The 19791-nt window shown below is 37.5% G+C and overlaps 1 protein-coding gene across 2 annotated transcripts in view; it reads right to left on the bottom strand.

The window, feature by feature from the left end:
* Positions 1-19791, bottom strand: part of LOC126262865 (zinc finger protein 184-like) — a 367123-nt gene that overhangs the window by 111980 nt on the left and 235352 nt on the right. For both annotated transcript variants that reach the window (XM_049959732.1, XM_049959733.1), the window contains one exon: positions 15346-15480. In XM_049959732.1, coding sequence (XP_049815689.1) covers positions 15346-15480 — 135 coding nt within the window. The remainder of the gene's footprint in view (positions 1-15345; positions 15481-19791) is intronic.

Genomic DNA, 19791 nt, shown 5'->3' with positions numbered 1-19791 from the left:
TTGCCTGAAGTCATATGGTCAATAAAGAGTATTACCTTGACGTTATGCTCTATTTGCGTGAAGCAATACGCAAAAAAGTCCAAAATTGTGGGAAAAAAAATTCAGGGCTTCTGCATCACGACAATACACCTGCTCATTCATTGTTGCTTGTGAGAGACTTTTTTGGCCAAAAAGAATACAACAATCATGCCTCAGCCACCATACTCATTGGATTTGGCCCCCTGCAACTTTTTCCTGCTTCCAAAACTGAAGAGACCTATGAAAGGACAAAGATTTTCAGTGATTGAGGAAATAACAGCTGCATCACTGGAAGTACTCAAGGTAGTACCTAAAAGTGCTTATGGTAAGTGCTTCGAGGATTGGAAGAAGCATTGGCGCAAGTGTATTTTATCTGAGGGGCATTACTTTGAAGGGGACAACATGAATATTCATGAATAAGTAAATATTTTTTCATAAAAATATAAAGTGACCTTACTTTTTGAACACACCTGGTATAGCGAAGTACTTGCTGAAAAAAAATAGTACAAATATTCATTCAGATGTTGATAAGCTTTCAAAGTGGTACAAAGACTGGCAACTTGCTTTGAATGTAAATTTTCTTGTGAACAGAGTAATATCCTAAGACTACAATTTCAATAAATCACAACTGGAATTGATAAACTCATACAAATACCTGGTACAACAATTTTTAGAGGTACTGAATGAAATTGGCGAAAAAAGAAATGTGTAGTGTAACATGACTGAAAAGTGGGATTCATTGGTAGGACACATCCCGAGCCATCAAGAAATTGTCAGCTTGATAACGGAAGGAAGGAATGAAGGATGGATGGAAGAAAATGTTCTATGCACACGTGGGTTCGAATCCCATCCTCGTCGCCAGTTGTTGGGTCTTGCCTACTCGTCTTGTATAGGGTGCCTAAGGGATGCTGTGTTCTCGGAATGCTATACAACCATTCAAGCAAATAACAGTAGTAGTTTTATTTCTATAAATCAAATTAACAATACTTAACTTGAAGATTTACAAGGCGTAGTCGGAAATGAGGGATGACATGCAAACAATAATATTCTTGAAACTTCCTGGCAGATTAAAACTGTGTGCCCGACCGAGACTCGAACTTGGGACCTTTGCCTTTCGCGGGCAAGTGCTCTACCAACTGAGCTACCGAAGCACGATTCACGCCTGGTGCTCACAGCTTTACTTCTGCCAGTACCTCGTCTCCTACCTTCCAAACTTTACAGAAGCTCTCCAAGGTAGGAGACGAGGTACTGGCAGAAGTAAAGCTGTGAGTGCCGGGCGTGAGTCGTGCTTCGGTAGCTCAGTTGGTAAAGCACTTGCCCGCGAAAGGCAAAGGTCCCGAGTTCGAGTCTCGGTCGAGCACACAGTGATGGTTCTTCTGATCAGAACTGAGAAGTTTTGGAACAAACTTTGCCGACACATGTCTCATGCCCAAAACAACCGAAAAAATTGCATGACATGAGCTGACCGATATGCCCCAACATCCTCAGCAACTTCTCTTATGGTAATTTGATGATTTTCCAAAACAATTTTCTTCACAGATTTGATGTTATCAACTGTTGTTGATGTGCTGGAGCGTCCAGGTCGAGGATCGTCATTGGGATCTTCTCGGCCATCATGGAAGAGCTTGTATCGATTGTAAACTCACTCCCCCCCCCAATGCAGACTGTCAAAATTTCAAGAGTTTGAGAGCACTTGTTTCCATGTTTCACACAAAATTTGGTGCAAATTCTTTGCTCCATCTTTTATAATAATCGAAAATCGACAAGTATACTAAAACACGTCTAAACTTTCTATCTGTCAAAAACAAACAAATTATGCTGTACGCTTGAAACTGTGAACATATGTTTGAGACACGTGTGTAAAAAAATAAATAAATAAATAAATAAATTGGTAATCGAATATACGCTGCCCACGCAATTTGAAAACTCATCTTATTTTTTGAATAGTCTTCATACATAATGCCACCTTATGTGAAAAATCCAGGTTACTATTAATATTGTCTGCAAAAACTTCTCATCTACTATAATGACAGCCTCATTATTTCCAGTACCTACTTTTCTTTTTTATCTTTGTGTAAAATCTGCTCCAACAAACATTACCACACTCAAGCTGTAGATGCTAAGAAAATTCTGGTACAGTTGTACATCTTGGATTTTTACAGGTAACATAATTTCATAGGTTACTAGTTTTTTTTTACTTTTATCTGTAGCTACAACAATGTTTATCCTGGAAACTGGCATAATAACCACCTCTTTCCAATTAGAAAGTGCGTCCACAAACTTCTTTGACACCACATATACATCCAAACCACTACCAAGTAAACATTTTCATCAAAAATATCAATCTGTGGTAACAGGTGTCCTGATGTTTCTACAATAATTTCAGGATCTGGTTCATCTAATAAATCTTGCACCACTTCACATCTATTGAATCCTACACCTTCTGTAATAACAACACACATAAGGATTGAGATCATCTTCCTCCTCAGTTGCAGCAGCTTCCGTTAATCTGTCAGTCAGTGACAAGTCAAAACATTTCTCTAAAAATTATCCTTCTCTAATACTATCAGATACTGTAACATTATTATAGTATTGCAGCTTATCAATACTGCCAGAGCCGGTGCCTCATAGATCCCTTTCGGCACCATCAGTGGTGCTTTCAACATCGCCATCAATGAAGAACCTCTAGGCCACCAACCAGTGAACACCACCAAGAGTGTGTTACAAGTGGTCGACATCTGGGATCAGGCTTCCGCTAGAGATTACTTCTGTGTCACTAGTTGGTGCCAAACATTACAAGGAGTTGTTGATAGTTAGCTCTACCAGTGAACATTTAGTGTAGTATGATGCATGACCATGTCAGGCCATTGCTTATAGCTAGATGTATCTGCCACAAGTTGTCAACAGTGTAGCATTTCTTCATGCACAAGTTGAGTAAAGTATGTTTATTTAAAGTCCACTTGTGTCAACAACTCTTTTGTTCGCCTGTCTAGATTCCTTTGACAACAATCCCATTGGCTACCTTCGACCCATTTATCATTAGCAGTGAGGACGTAACATTTGGATCCTTGGAACATAACACATACTATCTCGCATCGTGACAGTTCTCTTCTGTGTTGTGATAATTTTCACGATAACTTCCTGCTTCCTCTTTTAATGTTACTTCAGTCTATCAGATGAAATTTCTTCTCCCCTACAAAATTCTTCTTCTATGTCTGTCACTATTTCATCACTATCAGACAACATTTCTTCTATTCTATCTGATGCTTCTTCTGCTGGTATATCTTCTTCATCAGCTATAGTTTCCCCATTTAAAGTGTTCACTCCACCATTCTCTACATAGAAGTGACCACCAATTCCGGCAGCTCAGGCCTGCGATCATGTGTGCATGAGGGTGGCTGCTTGGTTGTATGAATGGTGTGTGCTTCTCTTTTGCTGAAGAAGGCTGTAGCTGAAAGATTTATGTAAGTGTCTTTCGGTAGTGTCTGTCTGCAACAAAATGTGTCTTCTTAACAGTAAGTAGCCATCTATCTTTTCCTTTGTTATGATATTCCTACCAGGAGTTTTCATTACTCAAGTATTTATCAAGCAGTTAGCAGTATTTAATGCTAAACTGAAAGATTTTAAAGAGGAAATTCAGGGGAAAATGGATCTTAAAATTTCAGGTTTAAGTGATTCTATGATAAATGAAATGTCACAACTTAATGATAGAATGACAGGACAAATTTTTCAAGTAAAAACTGACTGTAATAGTGTTCTTGTAACAGTGAAGGTAGTGAACCGTTCGGGGAACAGTTAAGAGCTGACTTGAATAAAGAACAGGTATAAGCAAATAATGTTGAAAAATAATATAATTATGACCATACAATTTTGGCAAATAAAATTAAAGAAGAAAAAGATAAGTGTGAACAGTTTTTTATGCAACTGAGCACTTGATTTACCAGCTTTGAAAGTAACGGATCGAAATTTACTACTGCTGTAAGTAATAACTTGCATGAGCATGACTGTAGACTAAAAAGAGTAGAACAGAATGTCGCTAACAGTAACGGTGCTGCAGCATCATCTTAAATTGCAAGTTACCAACAAACAGTTTATGAGATTTGACCCAAATAAAAATGTGCACTCCAAGGAATTCTGGTGTGATTTTGATGATGCACTGCCTAAGTCATGGAATGATAAGCAGGAAACTGGTTTTGTAGTATCAAATTTCATGGGAGAAGGTCCTGTACGGGAAAACCTATCTGCAGATAAATATGACAGGACAGAAAGTTTTGATCAGAGTTTCTTTGGGAAGCACTGGAGTATTTTGGTCAGGTTAAAAGTTTAAATGGCTCCGAGCACTACGGGAGGTCATCAGTCCCCTACAACTTAGAACTACTTAAACCTAACTAACCTAAGGACATCACACACATCCATGTCCGAGGCAAGATTTGAACCTGTGACTGTAGCAGTTGCGCGGTTCCGTACTGAAGCACCTAGAACCGCGCAGCCATATGGCTGACGTTAAAAGTTTAACCCAATGAAAGGTGATTTTAAGAGGTTTGTGCAAAAGGGGGCAACAACTGTGTCTAACAGAGTGGATTAGCATGAGTATAGAAAATAAGGTGCCTTTGACTTGTGAAATAAAGTAATATCTGCACCCAGAGATGATATCAGTAAGTTCATTTTTTATTTAGAGAAAACAGAACATCTCACGAAGGAGGAAGAGAACACAAATAGAGATTATAGGCCTCCCTTCAGACCAAATACGATAAGGGTTGAAGCACACATAAAAATGTAACAGAACAGGCGTACAAAGATCAGGTAATTATAGAGGAAGGTACAGAGGATGGGACAGTTCCACTGGTAGTAGATATTGTAATAGGGAAACAAATAACAATCACTCACATCAGCAATTGGCTGAGTGGGTGGAGCAACATCCTAGACAACCAGTAAAATGTAATGCCAGGGTAGATGACTGAGTAGGAGATGAGGAAAACTAGTAGCAATTAGTAAGAGAGCTAAGCAGCCAAGAAGTAGATTACACCTGCAAGCAAAACACTTATTAATGCAACAACCAGCTACACGCCATAGTTATGGTATAGTAAAATCCACTACACAGGAAGAAAAGGAGGATGGACCCAAGCGTGGCAGACTTTTGTGAAAGAAAATGTGATCTACTAACCAGGCCGGCAGGGAAGAGAGGTTACATAATGAATTTTTAAAGCAGGATCATAATGTAAATGAGAACTGCAATACAAATGAGGATCCTGTAGAGAATGGTGGAGTGAACACTGTAAATGGGGAAAATGTAGCAGAACTGTACATCAATAGATGTGAAGTGATGCAAGATTTATTAGATTAACGAGATCCTGAAATTATTGTAGAAATGACAGGACACCCGTTACCACAGATTGATATTTTTGATGAAAATGTTTACTTGATAGTGGTTTGCATGTAGTGGTTTGCATGTATATGTGGTGTCAAAGAAGTTTGTGGACACACTCTCTAATCGGAAAGAGGTGGTTATTATGCCAGTTTTCAGAATAAACATTGTTGTAGCTACAGATAAAAATAAAAAATCAGTAACCGATGAAATAATGTTACCTGAAAAATTCCGAGATGTACAACTGTACCAGAACTTTCTTAGCATCTACAGCTTGAGTGTGGTAATGTTTGTTGGAGCAGATTTTACACAAAGATAAAAAAGAAAAGTAGATACTGGAAATAATGAGGCTGTCATTATAGTAGATGAGAAGTTTTTGCAGACAATATTAATAGTAACCTGGAATTTTCACATATGGTGGCATTATCTACATGGGCTATTCAAAAAATAAGATGACATTTCAAATTGCGTGGGCAGCATACATTCGACTATCAATCTTTTTTATGTTGGTATACATTTCCTGAACGTATGATCACAGTTTCAAGTGTACAGCATACTTGATTTGTTTTTGACAGATAGAAAGGTTAGACATGTCAGCAATTTTCCATTATTATAAAAAATGGAACAAAGAATTTGCATCAAATTTTGTGTGAAACATGGAATCAAGTGCTCTGAAACACTTGAAATTTTGACAGTGGTATACTGTGAGTGTGCTTTAAGTAAAAAAAAATGTTTACAAGTGGCACAAGCTCTTCTAGGATGGCCAAGAAGATGCCAATGACGAACCTTGCCCTGGACGCTCCAACACATCAGTTACAGATGATAATGTCAAATTTTTGAAGAAAATTGTTTTGGAAAATCATCAGATTATCATAAGAGAAGTTGGTGTGGACATTGGCATATTGGTCGTCTCATGTCATGCATTTTTTTTCAGATGTATTGGACATGAGACATGTGTCTCTAAAGTTTGTTCCAACACTTCTCAATTCTAATCAGAAGAACCATCATATGAGCATTGCTAAGGAGATCTTGAATGACATAAAAGGGTCAAAATGGTCATAACTGGTGACAAGACATGGGTTTCCAGTCATGACATCGACATCAAAGCCCATTTGACCCAACGGAAGCATCCCAGGGGGCCAAGGCCAAAAAAAGCACGCCAAGTTTGATCAAAGTTTTGCTCACTTTTTTTTTTTTTTTTTTTTTTTTTTTTTTTTTTTTTTTTTTGCCGTGGCGTAGTGCATCCTGAATTTTTGCCTAAGGTCATGTGGTCAATAAGGAGCATTACCTTGACATTATGCGCCATTTGTGAGAACCTATATGCAAAAAACGTCTGGAACTGCAGAAAAGCAGTTCATGTCTTTTTGCATCACGACAATGCACCTGCTCATTCACTGTTGCTTGTGAGAGATTTTTTGGCTAAAAACAAAATGACAATCATGCCTCCGCCACCACATTCACCGGAATTGGTCCCCCGCGACTTTTCCTGTTTGCTAAACTGAAGAGACCTATGAAAGGACTGGGGAAATAAAAGCTGCATTGCTGGAAGTACTCAAGGCAGTACCAAAAAGTGCTTATGGGGAGTGCTTCGAGGATTGGAAGTAGTGCTGGCACAAGTGTATTGTATCTGTGGGCAATTACTTTGAAGGGGACAACATGAATATTGATAAATAAATAAATAAATAAATATTTTTTCATAAAAATATAAAGTCACCTTACTCTTTGAACACACCTCATATAGTGAAGTACTTGCTGAAAAAAAGTGGTACAAATATTCAGTCAGATGTTTATAAGCTTCCAAAGTGGTTCAAAGACTGACAACTTGCTTTGAATGTAAATTCTCTTGTGAACAGAGTAATATCCTAAGAGTAAAATATCAATAAGTCACAACTGGAATTGATAAACTCATACAACTGCCTCGTACAACAATGTTTTGAGGTACTGAATCAAACTGGTGAAAAAAGAAATGTATAGCACAACTTGACTAAAAAAGGGATTCATTGGTAGGACACATCCTGAGCAATTGTCAGTTTAGTAATGGAAGGAAGGAAGGATGGAAGAAAATGTGTGTGCATGGGGGGGGGGGTTGCTCCTACAAGCAGCAGTTTACCATCCCTCAGCCCTATTCTGCTACCGCTCCACCTCCCTACACCAGCCTCCGCCTGATCATCACTGCTTCTCACATCAAATGCAGTTGCTCGCAGTCTGGCATCAGCAGCCAGAGATAGTGGTCATGGGTGTGTGAGCTGTGCCTGCATGAGTGTGTGTGTGTGTGTGTGTGTGTGTGTGTGTGTGTGTGTGTAGCTTACTTGTTTGATAGTCTTTTTGTTGTGCCCATTTGCGACTCTACATCTGCACTATACAATGGATAACAGTCTGTCCTTTTCATAATATTGTTAAGGAAACAATTTAGTCACAGAAACAGTGGACAAGTTAGCACATTTAGGAAAGATAACAACAATGACAATTTAGATAGCAAAAGAAATAAACAGAAGGATAAAAATGGCTTTCAGTGCTTTTAGTAAACTAAACAAGGCTATCAAAACAAAGTTCCTAATGTATCTGAAAAACAAAGTTTCCAAATGTATCACCAGTTTTGAATTTGGACTTTAATGCAAAATCAATAAGAAAACTAAGGGTTGTCCAGTGAGCAATAGAGACCCATTCAGGAAGTTGTTGGAAGATACTGGAAGAACACGAAATTCAAAAAGGAAACAGAGCAGAATGGAAGATATAATTAAAAACATTGGAAATTGAAAGGAGATGTGTGGGACAGGAAGTGAGATAGAATGAAACTAAATGGAGGAAGGAAGTGGTAACAGTGGATGTCAAAAGGCTGATGCTGATGATGATGTTGAAATGTTTTACATGAATAAGTAATTTTTACAACCCACTAGTTTTCCCAGTATAAAATCACCATCTTACATATGTCAATACTGGCAGTTCTGGGGTGGTACTGTAGAATCCATGTTAGTAACAATAGACAGAGAGGCAAGCACGATGAAAAGCGCTAGCTTCTATAAATTAGTCAGTAAGTATACACCAACTCTTCTCCAACATCTTTGCAAGTTGTTGTAATTTCAGCAGTTAGAAAAGAACTAAAAGAGGAAGAGTAAAGCTTAATGTTCCATCAATGACGTGCTCATTAGAGACAGAGCAGAAACTCAGATTATGAAAGGATGGGGAAGAAAACCAGTCACGCCCATTTCGAAGGAACCATCCCGGCTTTCTCCTAGTGCAATTTTGGGAAATCACGGAAAACCTAAATCTTGAGAGCCAGACTGTGATTTGAAGTGTCGTCCTCCCGAATGCAATTCCAGTGTGCTAACCACTGCTCCACCTCACTTGGTACAAAAGAATTAGGCACTGGATTTATCAAAAATTTTCCATATTGTCAATTAATATGGCAGTGCAAATAGAACTACACTGACTCTACAATTGTAGGACAAGTATTTACAGGTTCTACCTATACCTTCCATCAACTATGGACCTTTCACGATTTGGAACAGTGAGTGTGCCTCAACAATACACATATCCGTACTGTAGGTGCACCCACAATGGAGGGGTGTTTGTTGGGAGGCATGACAAACATGTGATTCCTGCAGAGGGGAAGCAGCCTTTTCAGTAGTTGCAGGGACAACAGTCTGGATTTTTGTTCTGGCCCTGTAACATCAACATACGTGGCTTTGATGTGCTGGTACCACAAAGGGCTGAAAGAAAGGGGGAACTATGACTTACATTTCTAACGGCATGCAGCTCCACTATATGGTTAAATTATCATTGCATCCTCTGGAATAAAATATTCTGGAGGTAAAAAAGTCCCCCAATCAGATCTCCAGATGGGAACTACTCAGGAGGCTGTCATCATAAGGAAAGCAAAATTGGTATCCTATGAGTCAGAGTACAGAATAATAGATCCCTTAATTGGTTATGTAGGGTACAGAATTAAAATGGGAAATTGATTGGTCGAAGATAGTATTAATGGAGTGCAGTGGCAGGATGAACAGAACTTCTGGTTGTAACACCACATATCTAATGCTGTACTGATTTATTTTGCCTTTTGTTTGATGTTTATTGTCAAGACGCTGAGTTTCTGTAAATGTTTTGATTGCATTGATAGCACAAGAGTGTTCGCTTTTTTCCTTTGTAAAAACTTTGATGTCATGGTTTGATTCTATGCAATGCAGTGTATCTCTCATTTAAATTTTTTGTCTCATTTGGAGGGAACAAAACTTAATGTATGTAATTGTAATTTTGTTTAAATAATTTTTTTGTAGAAATGTCAATATGTGCAAAGGTTCTGTTTTATTTAATGTGTTTGGTTGCAGTTATGTAAACTGCTGACCTTCACTTGGGGTTCTTAGTTATTTTGTGTGTGAAAGGTGTTGTGGTTCCCCTCGAGAACGGAAGCATGTAGTGCGTGCAAAATGTGGTGGGCATGGACAGAGAGGTGGAACCAAGAGTCAGTCGGGGACGAGCTACCAAACTATCAACTGCTCATGTAAAAGTTGTGTATTGTGCTGGTTTTGAGAGAGGAGGTTTTTCCTGATGCTTTACAATGCCTCGGATGGATGGATAAAGAGCTGGAACTATTCTGGAGTCCAGCAATTCTACCTGCAAATCCACCTACCAACATGCACTCGCCACCACATTGCGCAATCACTGTAATGTGCAGTGAAGGATCAGCTCATTGGATGTTTTAGTGTGCTCAAATATAAGGTAACTTATAACTGAATTTATGCACCTACCTTGATTATTTCCTTATCGCATCACCTCTCAGGTTCCTCTCCATTTGAACTATGATTACCAAGTGTCCTTGTTGTGGAAAAAATGAAAGTCTCAAAGCCAAACAGTTAATTAAATAATGTTGTTTGATATTTGGTAAGAAGCGAGTCTTCAGATTTACTGTGGATTTAGTGAAATTGTGGGAGGTAGTAAATGTAGTTTTTTGAAAGCCTCCCAGTGATTGAAACAGTCCAGTTTAAAGTTTTGTGGACTTTCAAAGTTACCTATTTAATCATTGACTTGAAAGTAGAAGACTGTGGTAATAAAGACAATTTGCTGTTACTTTTAAAAATTAAAAGTTTTTAAAACTGAGGCTTATAAAGTTTTGCTTAGTTAATGATCATAATGATCATAGTGCTGCCAGTGGTAAATTTTAAAAGGTGAGTCAGTTTCTTGCAAATTTGTCAACTTTGTGTCTCACTGCAGTAAAAGTCGTGAACTGCATTTGTGGAAAGTTATATACTTGGGTTTGCTATTGTCTCTCTTGTGTATTGGAAGAGCATATTAATAGTGTAACAGGATCCACAGTTTGTCTATTGTGCTCATGCTAGGTAACAACTAGCAGAAAGATCACCATCTATGAAAACAGTAACTTCTTTTATTCAGAGGACAGTGAGAAATGGTTTGCTAGTGAAATATAATTTTTTCATGTCAGATAGAAAAGTAATTGGTAAAAGAGAGACTAAACCTATACCCAATTTATAATTTTATAGTAAATATTAATAGTAATGTTATTGACACCATTCAGTTTGAATAAGCCCTGAAGGTAATAGTGTGTATTGTTATCTGTTATATTTATGCAAATTGTTTGTTCTGCTCTGTCAGCTCAAACCTTAACATGAACATATGCAGGTGTCAGAGTTCATTGCACTTTTGTGTGACAAAAGTATAGGCTGTGTTTACCCATTGAAATTACTTATTTTCAGTTTCTTGAACAAGAATGTTACTCATTCTTGTGCCTAATTAGGCTGGCAACCATTGTTATTATCATTTGGACACTGTGGATAGGTAAATTATTGTTTGTTACTGTTTAAATATTTACGTAATTCTAACTTTCACTTCCGATAAGCCACCTCCGTTAGGTTTATCACGGTCAACACAACTTAATTTCTTTTAGAGGGTAACACTGCTCTGCTTCTATATACTGCAATTGCTTTAATAAAATTGATTTCATTTATACGAACTACCTCCAGCTTTGAGGTTATGGTATAAAAGTGACAGGCGGTAGTGTTATACGTGGCTTTTCTGTGACAGGACTATTTGTTATGTTGAGGCATAGTATGTAATAAACCAAATTTGGCATTTGACTGCACAAGCTACGTAAAATCGGATGCAGTGTTATATGGTCATGAGGGTATAGAGTTATATTGCAAATACCAAATCAAATACAGGTAACACAGGAGAAGGTCTAATAATGCATTAAAAAAAAAAAAAACAGGAATGTGGGAAAGTCACAATGAACAGTGTAGTAAATGCATTATCATAGTCAAGATAGACATAAAACCATCTCCCACCACAGAAGTACAAGTTCACAGGCCAACTCACTCCTCAGATGAGGAAGAGGCTGAAAAATGTAAAATGAGATAAAAAATTATTCAGATAATTAAGGGAGAAGAAATTTTAACTGTGATAATAGAGGACTGGAATTTAATAGTAAAAAAAGGAAGAGAAGGAAAAATAGTAGGTGAATATGGACTGTGAAAAGAAATGAAAAAGGATGCCCCCTGATAGACTTCTGCACAGACTGTAACTAGTTTAAGAATCATGATTGTACATGTGTAAGAGGTCTGGAGACACCAGAAGGTTTCAGATTGTTTATGTAATGGTGAGACAGAGATTTCAGAACCAGATTTTAAACAGTAAAACATTTCAAGGGACAAACATGGTCTCTGACAACAATTGATTCATTATGAACCATAAATTAAAACTGAATAAATTGCTAAAAAGTAGGAAATACAGAGATGGGATGTGGATGAGTTGAAAAAAATCAGAGATTGTTGGGACTTTCAGACGCAGCATTAGGCAATGATTGACTGAAACAGGGGAAAGGAATAAAGTAGAAGACAAATGGGCAGCTTTGAGAGATGATATATTGAAGGCAGCAGAGGATCAAATAGGTAAAAAAAGACAAGGTTTAGTAGAAATTCTTGGATATCACAGGAGATTTTCCATTTAATGTATGAAAGGAGGAAATATAAAAATGCAGCAAATCAAGCAGGTGTCTAAAAACTGAGACTGACAGAAACTGCAAAATGGTTAAGCAGGAATGGCTATAAGACAAACATACACAATATAGAAGCATATACAGGATGATAAACAAGTGTCAAGTATTTTGAGAGATGTTAGTACCCACCAAAACAAGAAAAAAAGGTCCAGTAAACTCTGTCTCTAAGGAACATAGCTTAAGAGCTGGGTCATTCAATGCCAAGTTATCTAGAGGTTCCCACATGACCATCATGGGTTTTGATAAAATTTTGTATGAACTTTCAAAATTTCACAATCATCAATTCAATACTTGTGGAGATATAGTCATTTGAATGATCCCATAGCACAGCATTCAACTGTGGAAAAAAGTTTTCGGCAGCTTTTGAGACAATATCTATCGCAATATTTTCTTGGGCATCTTTTACAACATTTTGCACTCTCTAAAGTGGAATAATAAAGACCTCCCAAGCAGTTTTGATATAGATAAATTAAAGTTGGATGATAAAAATACACACTTAAAAAAAAGAAAAAAAGAAGTGTAGTTTGGTTTTTTATACCTCCGGAAGTAATAGCAGGATAAACCTGAAACTTTGCACATAATAACTTACCAACACAAGGTTTTAGAATATAAGATTTCATTCTCCTACTGTTTTCAAATCCTTTTCAAACTGATGGCAATGTTGATGATTTTTGTAAAAATGTCAAAAAATGGGTACTTTTCTTTTATCCCACTTTTACAAAGAGAGAGAGAGAGAGAGAGAGAGAGAGAGAGAGAGAGTCTTCGGTAGACTCTTTTAAAGCATTTTTGTTACAAAGATGGTGTTCTACACCACCTAAAAAACTAGAATTGGTTTTCTGATGCTAGCGTGTAAGACAATGAAAAATGACATGGTGGAAGTGGATTGAAATTGCACCTGGTACTCAAATTTCTTTTACTGCATCCGAAAATTGTTAAGTACTCTCTGGGGAAGGTAATTTCAAAGGTCCTGATGACTAGGAAGATAGTGTCAGAAGAACTTGAAAAACTTAAAAAGGTGTATTTTTATCACTGTCCATCATGACATATTTCAGTCTGTTTTTCTCCTATAATTACAGGGACAAACTGGTTATAAATTTCAAACATTAAGTGTCAAACAACGGAAAATCCAGGATTGACTGTAACAATATTATGGAAAGGATCATTGCTGCTCACCATATAGGGGAGATGCTGTGTTGCAGATAGGCACAACAAAAAGACTGTCACAAATAAAGCTTTCGGCCGTTAAGGCCTTCGTCAACAATAGACACACACACACACACACACACACACACACAAAGGCGCACGCGCAAACGCAATTGCAGTATAAAGAAGCAGAGCAGTGTTACCCTCTAAAAGAAATTAAGTAGTGTTGACTGTGATATACCTAACGGAGGTGGCTTATTGGAAGTAAAAGTTAGAATTACGTAAATATTTAAACAGTAACAAACAATAATTTACCTATCCACAGTTTCCAAATGATAACAACAATGGTTGCCAGCCTAATTAGGCATAAAAATGAGGAAAATGTCTTGGAAGAGCAGTTGAGGAATGGACAGTGTACTGAAAGGAGGATATAAGAGGAACATAGATAAAAGGGCAAAAGAGCTAATGGAATATAGTCAAATTAGATCAGAAAATCTTGAGGGAATTAGATTAGGAAATGATACATTATCAGTGCTACATGACATTTTTCTATTTGGGCATTAAAATAGCTGATAAGAGACGATGTGAAGAGGATATAATATGTAGACTGGCAATGGTAACAGAAGTGTTTCTGCAGTAGAGACATCTGTTAACACTGAATATAGATTTAAATGTTTAGAAGACTTTTCTGAAGGTACTTGTCTGGAGTGTACTATGTATGGAAGTGAAACATGGACAATAAGCAGTTCAGATACGAAGAGAAACTTTCAAAATGTGGGACTACAGAAAAATGCTGAATATTAAATGGGTGGATCTCATAACTAATGAAAAGAACTGAACAGAACTGGGGAGAAAAGACGTTTGTGACACAGCTATACTAAAAGAAGGGATCGGTTGATAGGACACATTCTGGGATTCAAAATATCACCAATTTAGTACTGGAGGGAAATGGGAGGAGGGGGAGGTGCAAATTGTAGTGGGAGACCAAAAAATTAATACAGTAAGCAGATTCAAAAGGATGTTGGTTGCAGTAGTTATCCAGAGATGATGAGGCTTGCACAGAATGGGGCAGGATGTCTACGGGGAGGGGGTGAGGGGGGGGGGAGGGGAGCCCTAAGAGTTCTTAACAAATCTGGCCAAGACAAATTCAGTTCTCACCAAAAGCACTTAACACAAAACAAATTCTGACAGGCAGTGACAGCAACTACTTTCATATGCATAGACTTTACATTTTAATGGGAACTTTAGAACATTGGAATAATCTTATGGTGTCTGTTAATATTATACTTCTCTTTGAAGTAAAGTCAACTAAACTGGAAACTCATGAAATCCGCTAAAAAGTGTTCTAGAGTTCAATAGAAAGTAAGTTCCAATGTAGCCACATGACTTCATTTTTTACCTCATATCGGAATTCTCTGTGGCACGAGACAGGTCTTAATAAAAGGAATGGTGTAGCATCGCCTGTTTCATTTACTTGACTCCCATGTGTTTCATTCTGCTTGCATTAAATGAACACTGTGTATATACAGTAATGCACACAAATATGTGTGATCAAGACTATGATTGTCAAGGATGGACCACAGTTTCAGTTGGCTGAGGATGACAAAGTAAATTAGCCAAAGCTTTGCTAAAAAAAAGTAAGGTCAATCAACTGAAGTATGTAATAAAACTCTGGAATAGCTATGTCAGACTGGCCAGGCAGAGTTTTCAACCCCATTCCTTAAAACACAAGTTCACTGTCTCAATAACTGAGACCTTTTGTTAAGTTGAGGTTGATACTATAACTACAAAGACAAACTGAAGTGCTTACCTTTTGATCTGAATGCTTTTTCATGTGACTCTTCAGTTCAATATACAAAGAAAATGTTGAATCACAAAACTGACATGCATACGATCGCTGCAGAGTTGGATAATCGACAGTCTTCTCAGATGCTGCATCATCAGCCTAAAGAAGAACAGGATATACTGTATCATTTTACTTGCATAGACAAATAATAAAATCTCTAGAAACATTAAAATCCCCCGACATGAACTTGAGGTATTCTGTTTTTGCATACAGCACCACAGAAGACTACAATTTCAACTGAAAGATATAAAATGAGAACTACACTTCTCATGTGATTCGTTATTATACCTATGGTACCGGTACTGCTTGTGACAACTGCAACACCATATAAGGATAGAAAAAAATGAATAAAATTTATTCCAATTATGAACTACAGTGATCCAACAAAATAATGAAATACACAGGGAGGAGTTAAAATCACTATTTTTCTTCTTTTTTAGGGGGGGGGGGGTGAGGGGGTGGGGGCGGGGGGGGGGGTGAGGGAGCAGGGGCACATATGAATACATCAAGATAAATTTTTGTTCAGTATGTCAATACGTAAGCCCTAGAGTTATTTGAACTTGTGTTATGATAATGATAATTCCAAGAAGCAAAATTGAAAAAAAATAACAAAATGAACAATGGCTGATTTGTAGGAACACCAGGAAAGGTCAGAAAAATTGCGTAAGATTTCACTCCTCTTTTAGCTGTAGTGTGTGTGCACATACACACACACACACACACACACACACACACACACACACACACACACACACACACTTCCGTAGTATTAGCAAACAATACTCTCCGACAAATACATATTACATAATATTAGAATTTAAAAACATACTCGCCCAAAAGTAATGATTTACATATGTACCAAAATTTATTCCTAACTGAATCCCAAATAAAATTTGATTAGTAAATGATAAAGCAAAAAATAAAGTGAAATGATTGATTTTTAGCAACAACATAAAATCGGCGGATATTACAAAATGTTGCATAATTTGGGATCTTTCCTGTCCCTGTGTAAAAACGTAGGGTGGTAGTTTACTGACATTGGTAACTAATAGTTAGTGAGTGCTGAAACTGGATTTTGATGTTTTTCTCACTGCCGAGAATTGTGTATTGCCTTAAAATGACGGCTGATTTCCTCAATAAAGAACTACAGTTTTAGATGTTATGTCACATGAAAGTACTCTACTTCCAGTGATATCCATTGCTGTAACAGTTTTAATTGGTGATATGACATTTCCTGATACTTTTGCACAATATATCATAAGAAAGAGATGTTTTTAGATCTTTAATACAGTGCATCAACTAAACTACATATTTTCAAAGTATGATAGTATGAATTCTACTATTACGTCACGTGCCCTCTCCTACGATAGGCTGAAAGGGGAAAACCGAGTGGGCAACATGTTCATTTATTTGTGTGTGAAGTTAAAGGGCTATACTTGATGCCTCATGTTTTTACTTGCGTGCTACAATAAAAATCCAGTTTAATTGATGCACTGTGTCACTTTGGTACAATGTGCTGTGGAAAAATAATAGGAAGTCTGAGTTCATCAACTGAAACCATTACCCATATTCCCAGTTAAAAGTGAAGATTGCTTCATTATTTTGGGAAAATGAGTCTTGGTAATGAAACCAGCAAGCTTTTGAGAAATATGAAGGGATGAACATTTAGGTCAGAGATGAACGAAACACACTGGGCTGCACCATCAAATTAGGTTAACAACTCTTATGGCCACAGATTCCTGTATTCTGTATTCACACCTGTAGGTTAATGTTTCAACCAAGAGATGATAATCAACTCTATTGATGTTGACACGGCAAACAGACTGTTGTGTGTACCTAGAATGTCAATTATCAACCGTGTAAGACTTGCTGGGGGGAAACAAATCCCTTTATAGTTTACTGGAGAAGCAACTTTCCAGCTATCAGGATATATAAACAATGGTGTTTTACTGAACATAATGTACACCAAAAATAAGTTGTCAGAAACCAATACCACAACTGTAAACAAAATAATGACAAAACTGGTTACATTAATACACAATTCCCAGAAAAGTGTACCCAACTAGGCAAAAAATAACATTGAAACTGGCAGAAAATAATACCAAAATTGGCCATAAAATAAAATGATTTTTTCCTGTTCCTTATTATATGATAAAGTAAACTTTCTTGGCCCCTGCATTCACACAAAATCAAAATTTATATAACTATAACAACAATAATGTCCTGTAGCAGAACAGGCTGGGCTAGAACAGGACCTTAACACTTACGCTAGAGACTTCTCTTTGGAGCCAACTGTTAACGTTAACAACATTTTAGGATTTTATTTAATTACAGTTCCCATGAAACTTCTGAAAATGTATCTTAGGGCCAATATAATCAGAGTACTACTGATAGAATCCATAACTAAGTACCAAATAGAGGCTGAACCTGTTCCTTCTTCAGGATGCACATGGCATTAAATGTGTAGCATAATGTCCAATAACACAATTATTTTTTTTACCAATTTTTCAAATTTTCTCTAGCTGCAAGATGCATAGTTTTAAAACACATGGATCCTGAATTTACCTCAGAACTTACTTTTAACATTTTTAAGCTTTCAGTTGCATTACGCAAATTAATATTTAACTTCACTTAAATAATGGCAGAGAAAGAGTTAGACCAAAAAAAAAAGTGTGTTGTGCATGACCTACAAATTGGAAACTTTTAATCAAGTGTGTGTATTTTGGTAGGTTCCACCACAATTACAATTATCTGGAATAGTACATTTCTCCAACATACTGCACTTCAGAATTGAAGTCTGAACAGTATCTGTAGACGTCAGAGGTCAGTAACGTCAACTGGAGCAAAATATTTCACTCCAGTGCGCCTATCTCCTAGAGTGCCCCTAAAGATACATCATGCTTCCAGCACAATTTAAACTGTCTTCCTTGTAGCATACAGTATCTAACATTTTGTGGTCGAAAATTTTCAAAATTTCAGGATTCCTTCCATTATCTCTCGCATTATGAATGCTATAACTCCATAGCAAAAAATAAACACAATGATAAATTTAAATTCTGGCTATTCTTAAACCCTCAAGGAAGGAATCTGAGTAAGCATTCAAACGCACAGAATGTCTGCAGTGTCAGTAAACTCAAGTATGTACATCTTGTGTTTACTGTTGCTGGAGTAACATGTACAGTGCTACTGTAGATCCAATTTAACATCCCCAAAACCTATTCTGTGGCATAATTATTTGCAAGTAGAAATAGAGTAAATCTTGGTGCACTTCTGCATGTTTCTTGTTGGTTTATTTATGCAATTAAACAACAATAAAAGAAATGTGTTAGAAGAATGATCTTCGCCAATAATATTCATATTAAATGTTAACAAATCTTTTGAACAATGGGAAGTCCTGAATGGAAAAACAACAATGGAAAGGCCAGACTGCTACTTGCCACACTGAGCTGGCACTTAGTTGCAGACAGGCACAACAAAAAGTACTTTCGAAACATTAGGCTTTCACACAACAAAACTCCTTCTGAAATAGAAAATATACATGTTCACACAGCTGCAAAATACACACATGGCCAGTAAACTCAAGTATGTACATCTTGTGTTTACTGTTGCTGGAGTAACATGTACAGTGCTACTGTAGATCCAATTTAACATCCCCAGCCCGCCTGCAGACTACAACTGTGTCTGATGTGAGCAGCAATCTGCTGTGGTGGGTGGGGGGAATAAGATGGAGGCAGGAGGCTGGTATAGGGAGGGATAAAAGGACAGGGGTGGAAGAAGATGCTGTGCTGTCTGTGGCAGTGTGCAGGGATGTGGTGGGGTCAAAATAGAACTACTAACCGCAGAGTTAGTGGTGGGGTGGGGGGAGAGGAAAGAGAGAGAGGAGATGACAGAAACACAGAGGGGAAAAAGACTAGAAGCTGCAGTGGGATAGAAGGAGTAAGTTGTACTAGAGTGGAAGCAGATAACGGGACAGGTAGGTAAAGGATACAGGGACTAGCAAAGGTAAGGCCAGAGGGTTTACAGGAACAAAGGATATGTTGCAGGAAGAATTCCCACCTGTGCAATTCAAAAAGCTGGTGTTGATAGGAAGAATCCAGATTGTGCAGCTGTGAAGCAGTCATTGGGATAAAGAAAATGCAGCAATTAGATGGTCCAGTGCCTCTTGGCAACTGGCTGGTGGTGGACATTCATCCGGACAAGCATCTTGTTAGCTGTCATGCCCACATATAAGGTGGCACAGTTGTTGCAGCTTAGTTTGTATATCGTATGGCTGCTTTTACAGGCAGCACTGCCTTCAATGAGGTAGGACGTGCTTGTGAAACAAACGTCGCGCACCTATGTCTACTGCAAGGATGTGAGCCACAAGGTGAGGGATTGGGAGCAGGAGTGGAATAGTGATGGACAAGGATA

Source organism: Schistocerca nitens, chromosome 6 (assembly GCF_023898315.1).
Source record: "Schistocerca nitens isolate TAMUIC-IGC-003100 chromosome 6, iqSchNite1.1, whole genome shotgun sequence".
Classification (NCBI taxonomy): domain Eukaryota; kingdom Metazoa; phylum Arthropoda; class Insecta; order Orthoptera; family Acrididae; genus Schistocerca; species Schistocerca nitens.
Note: the sequence above shows the minus strand (reverse complement) of the source record. Positions and strands in the feature narration are given on the sequence as shown.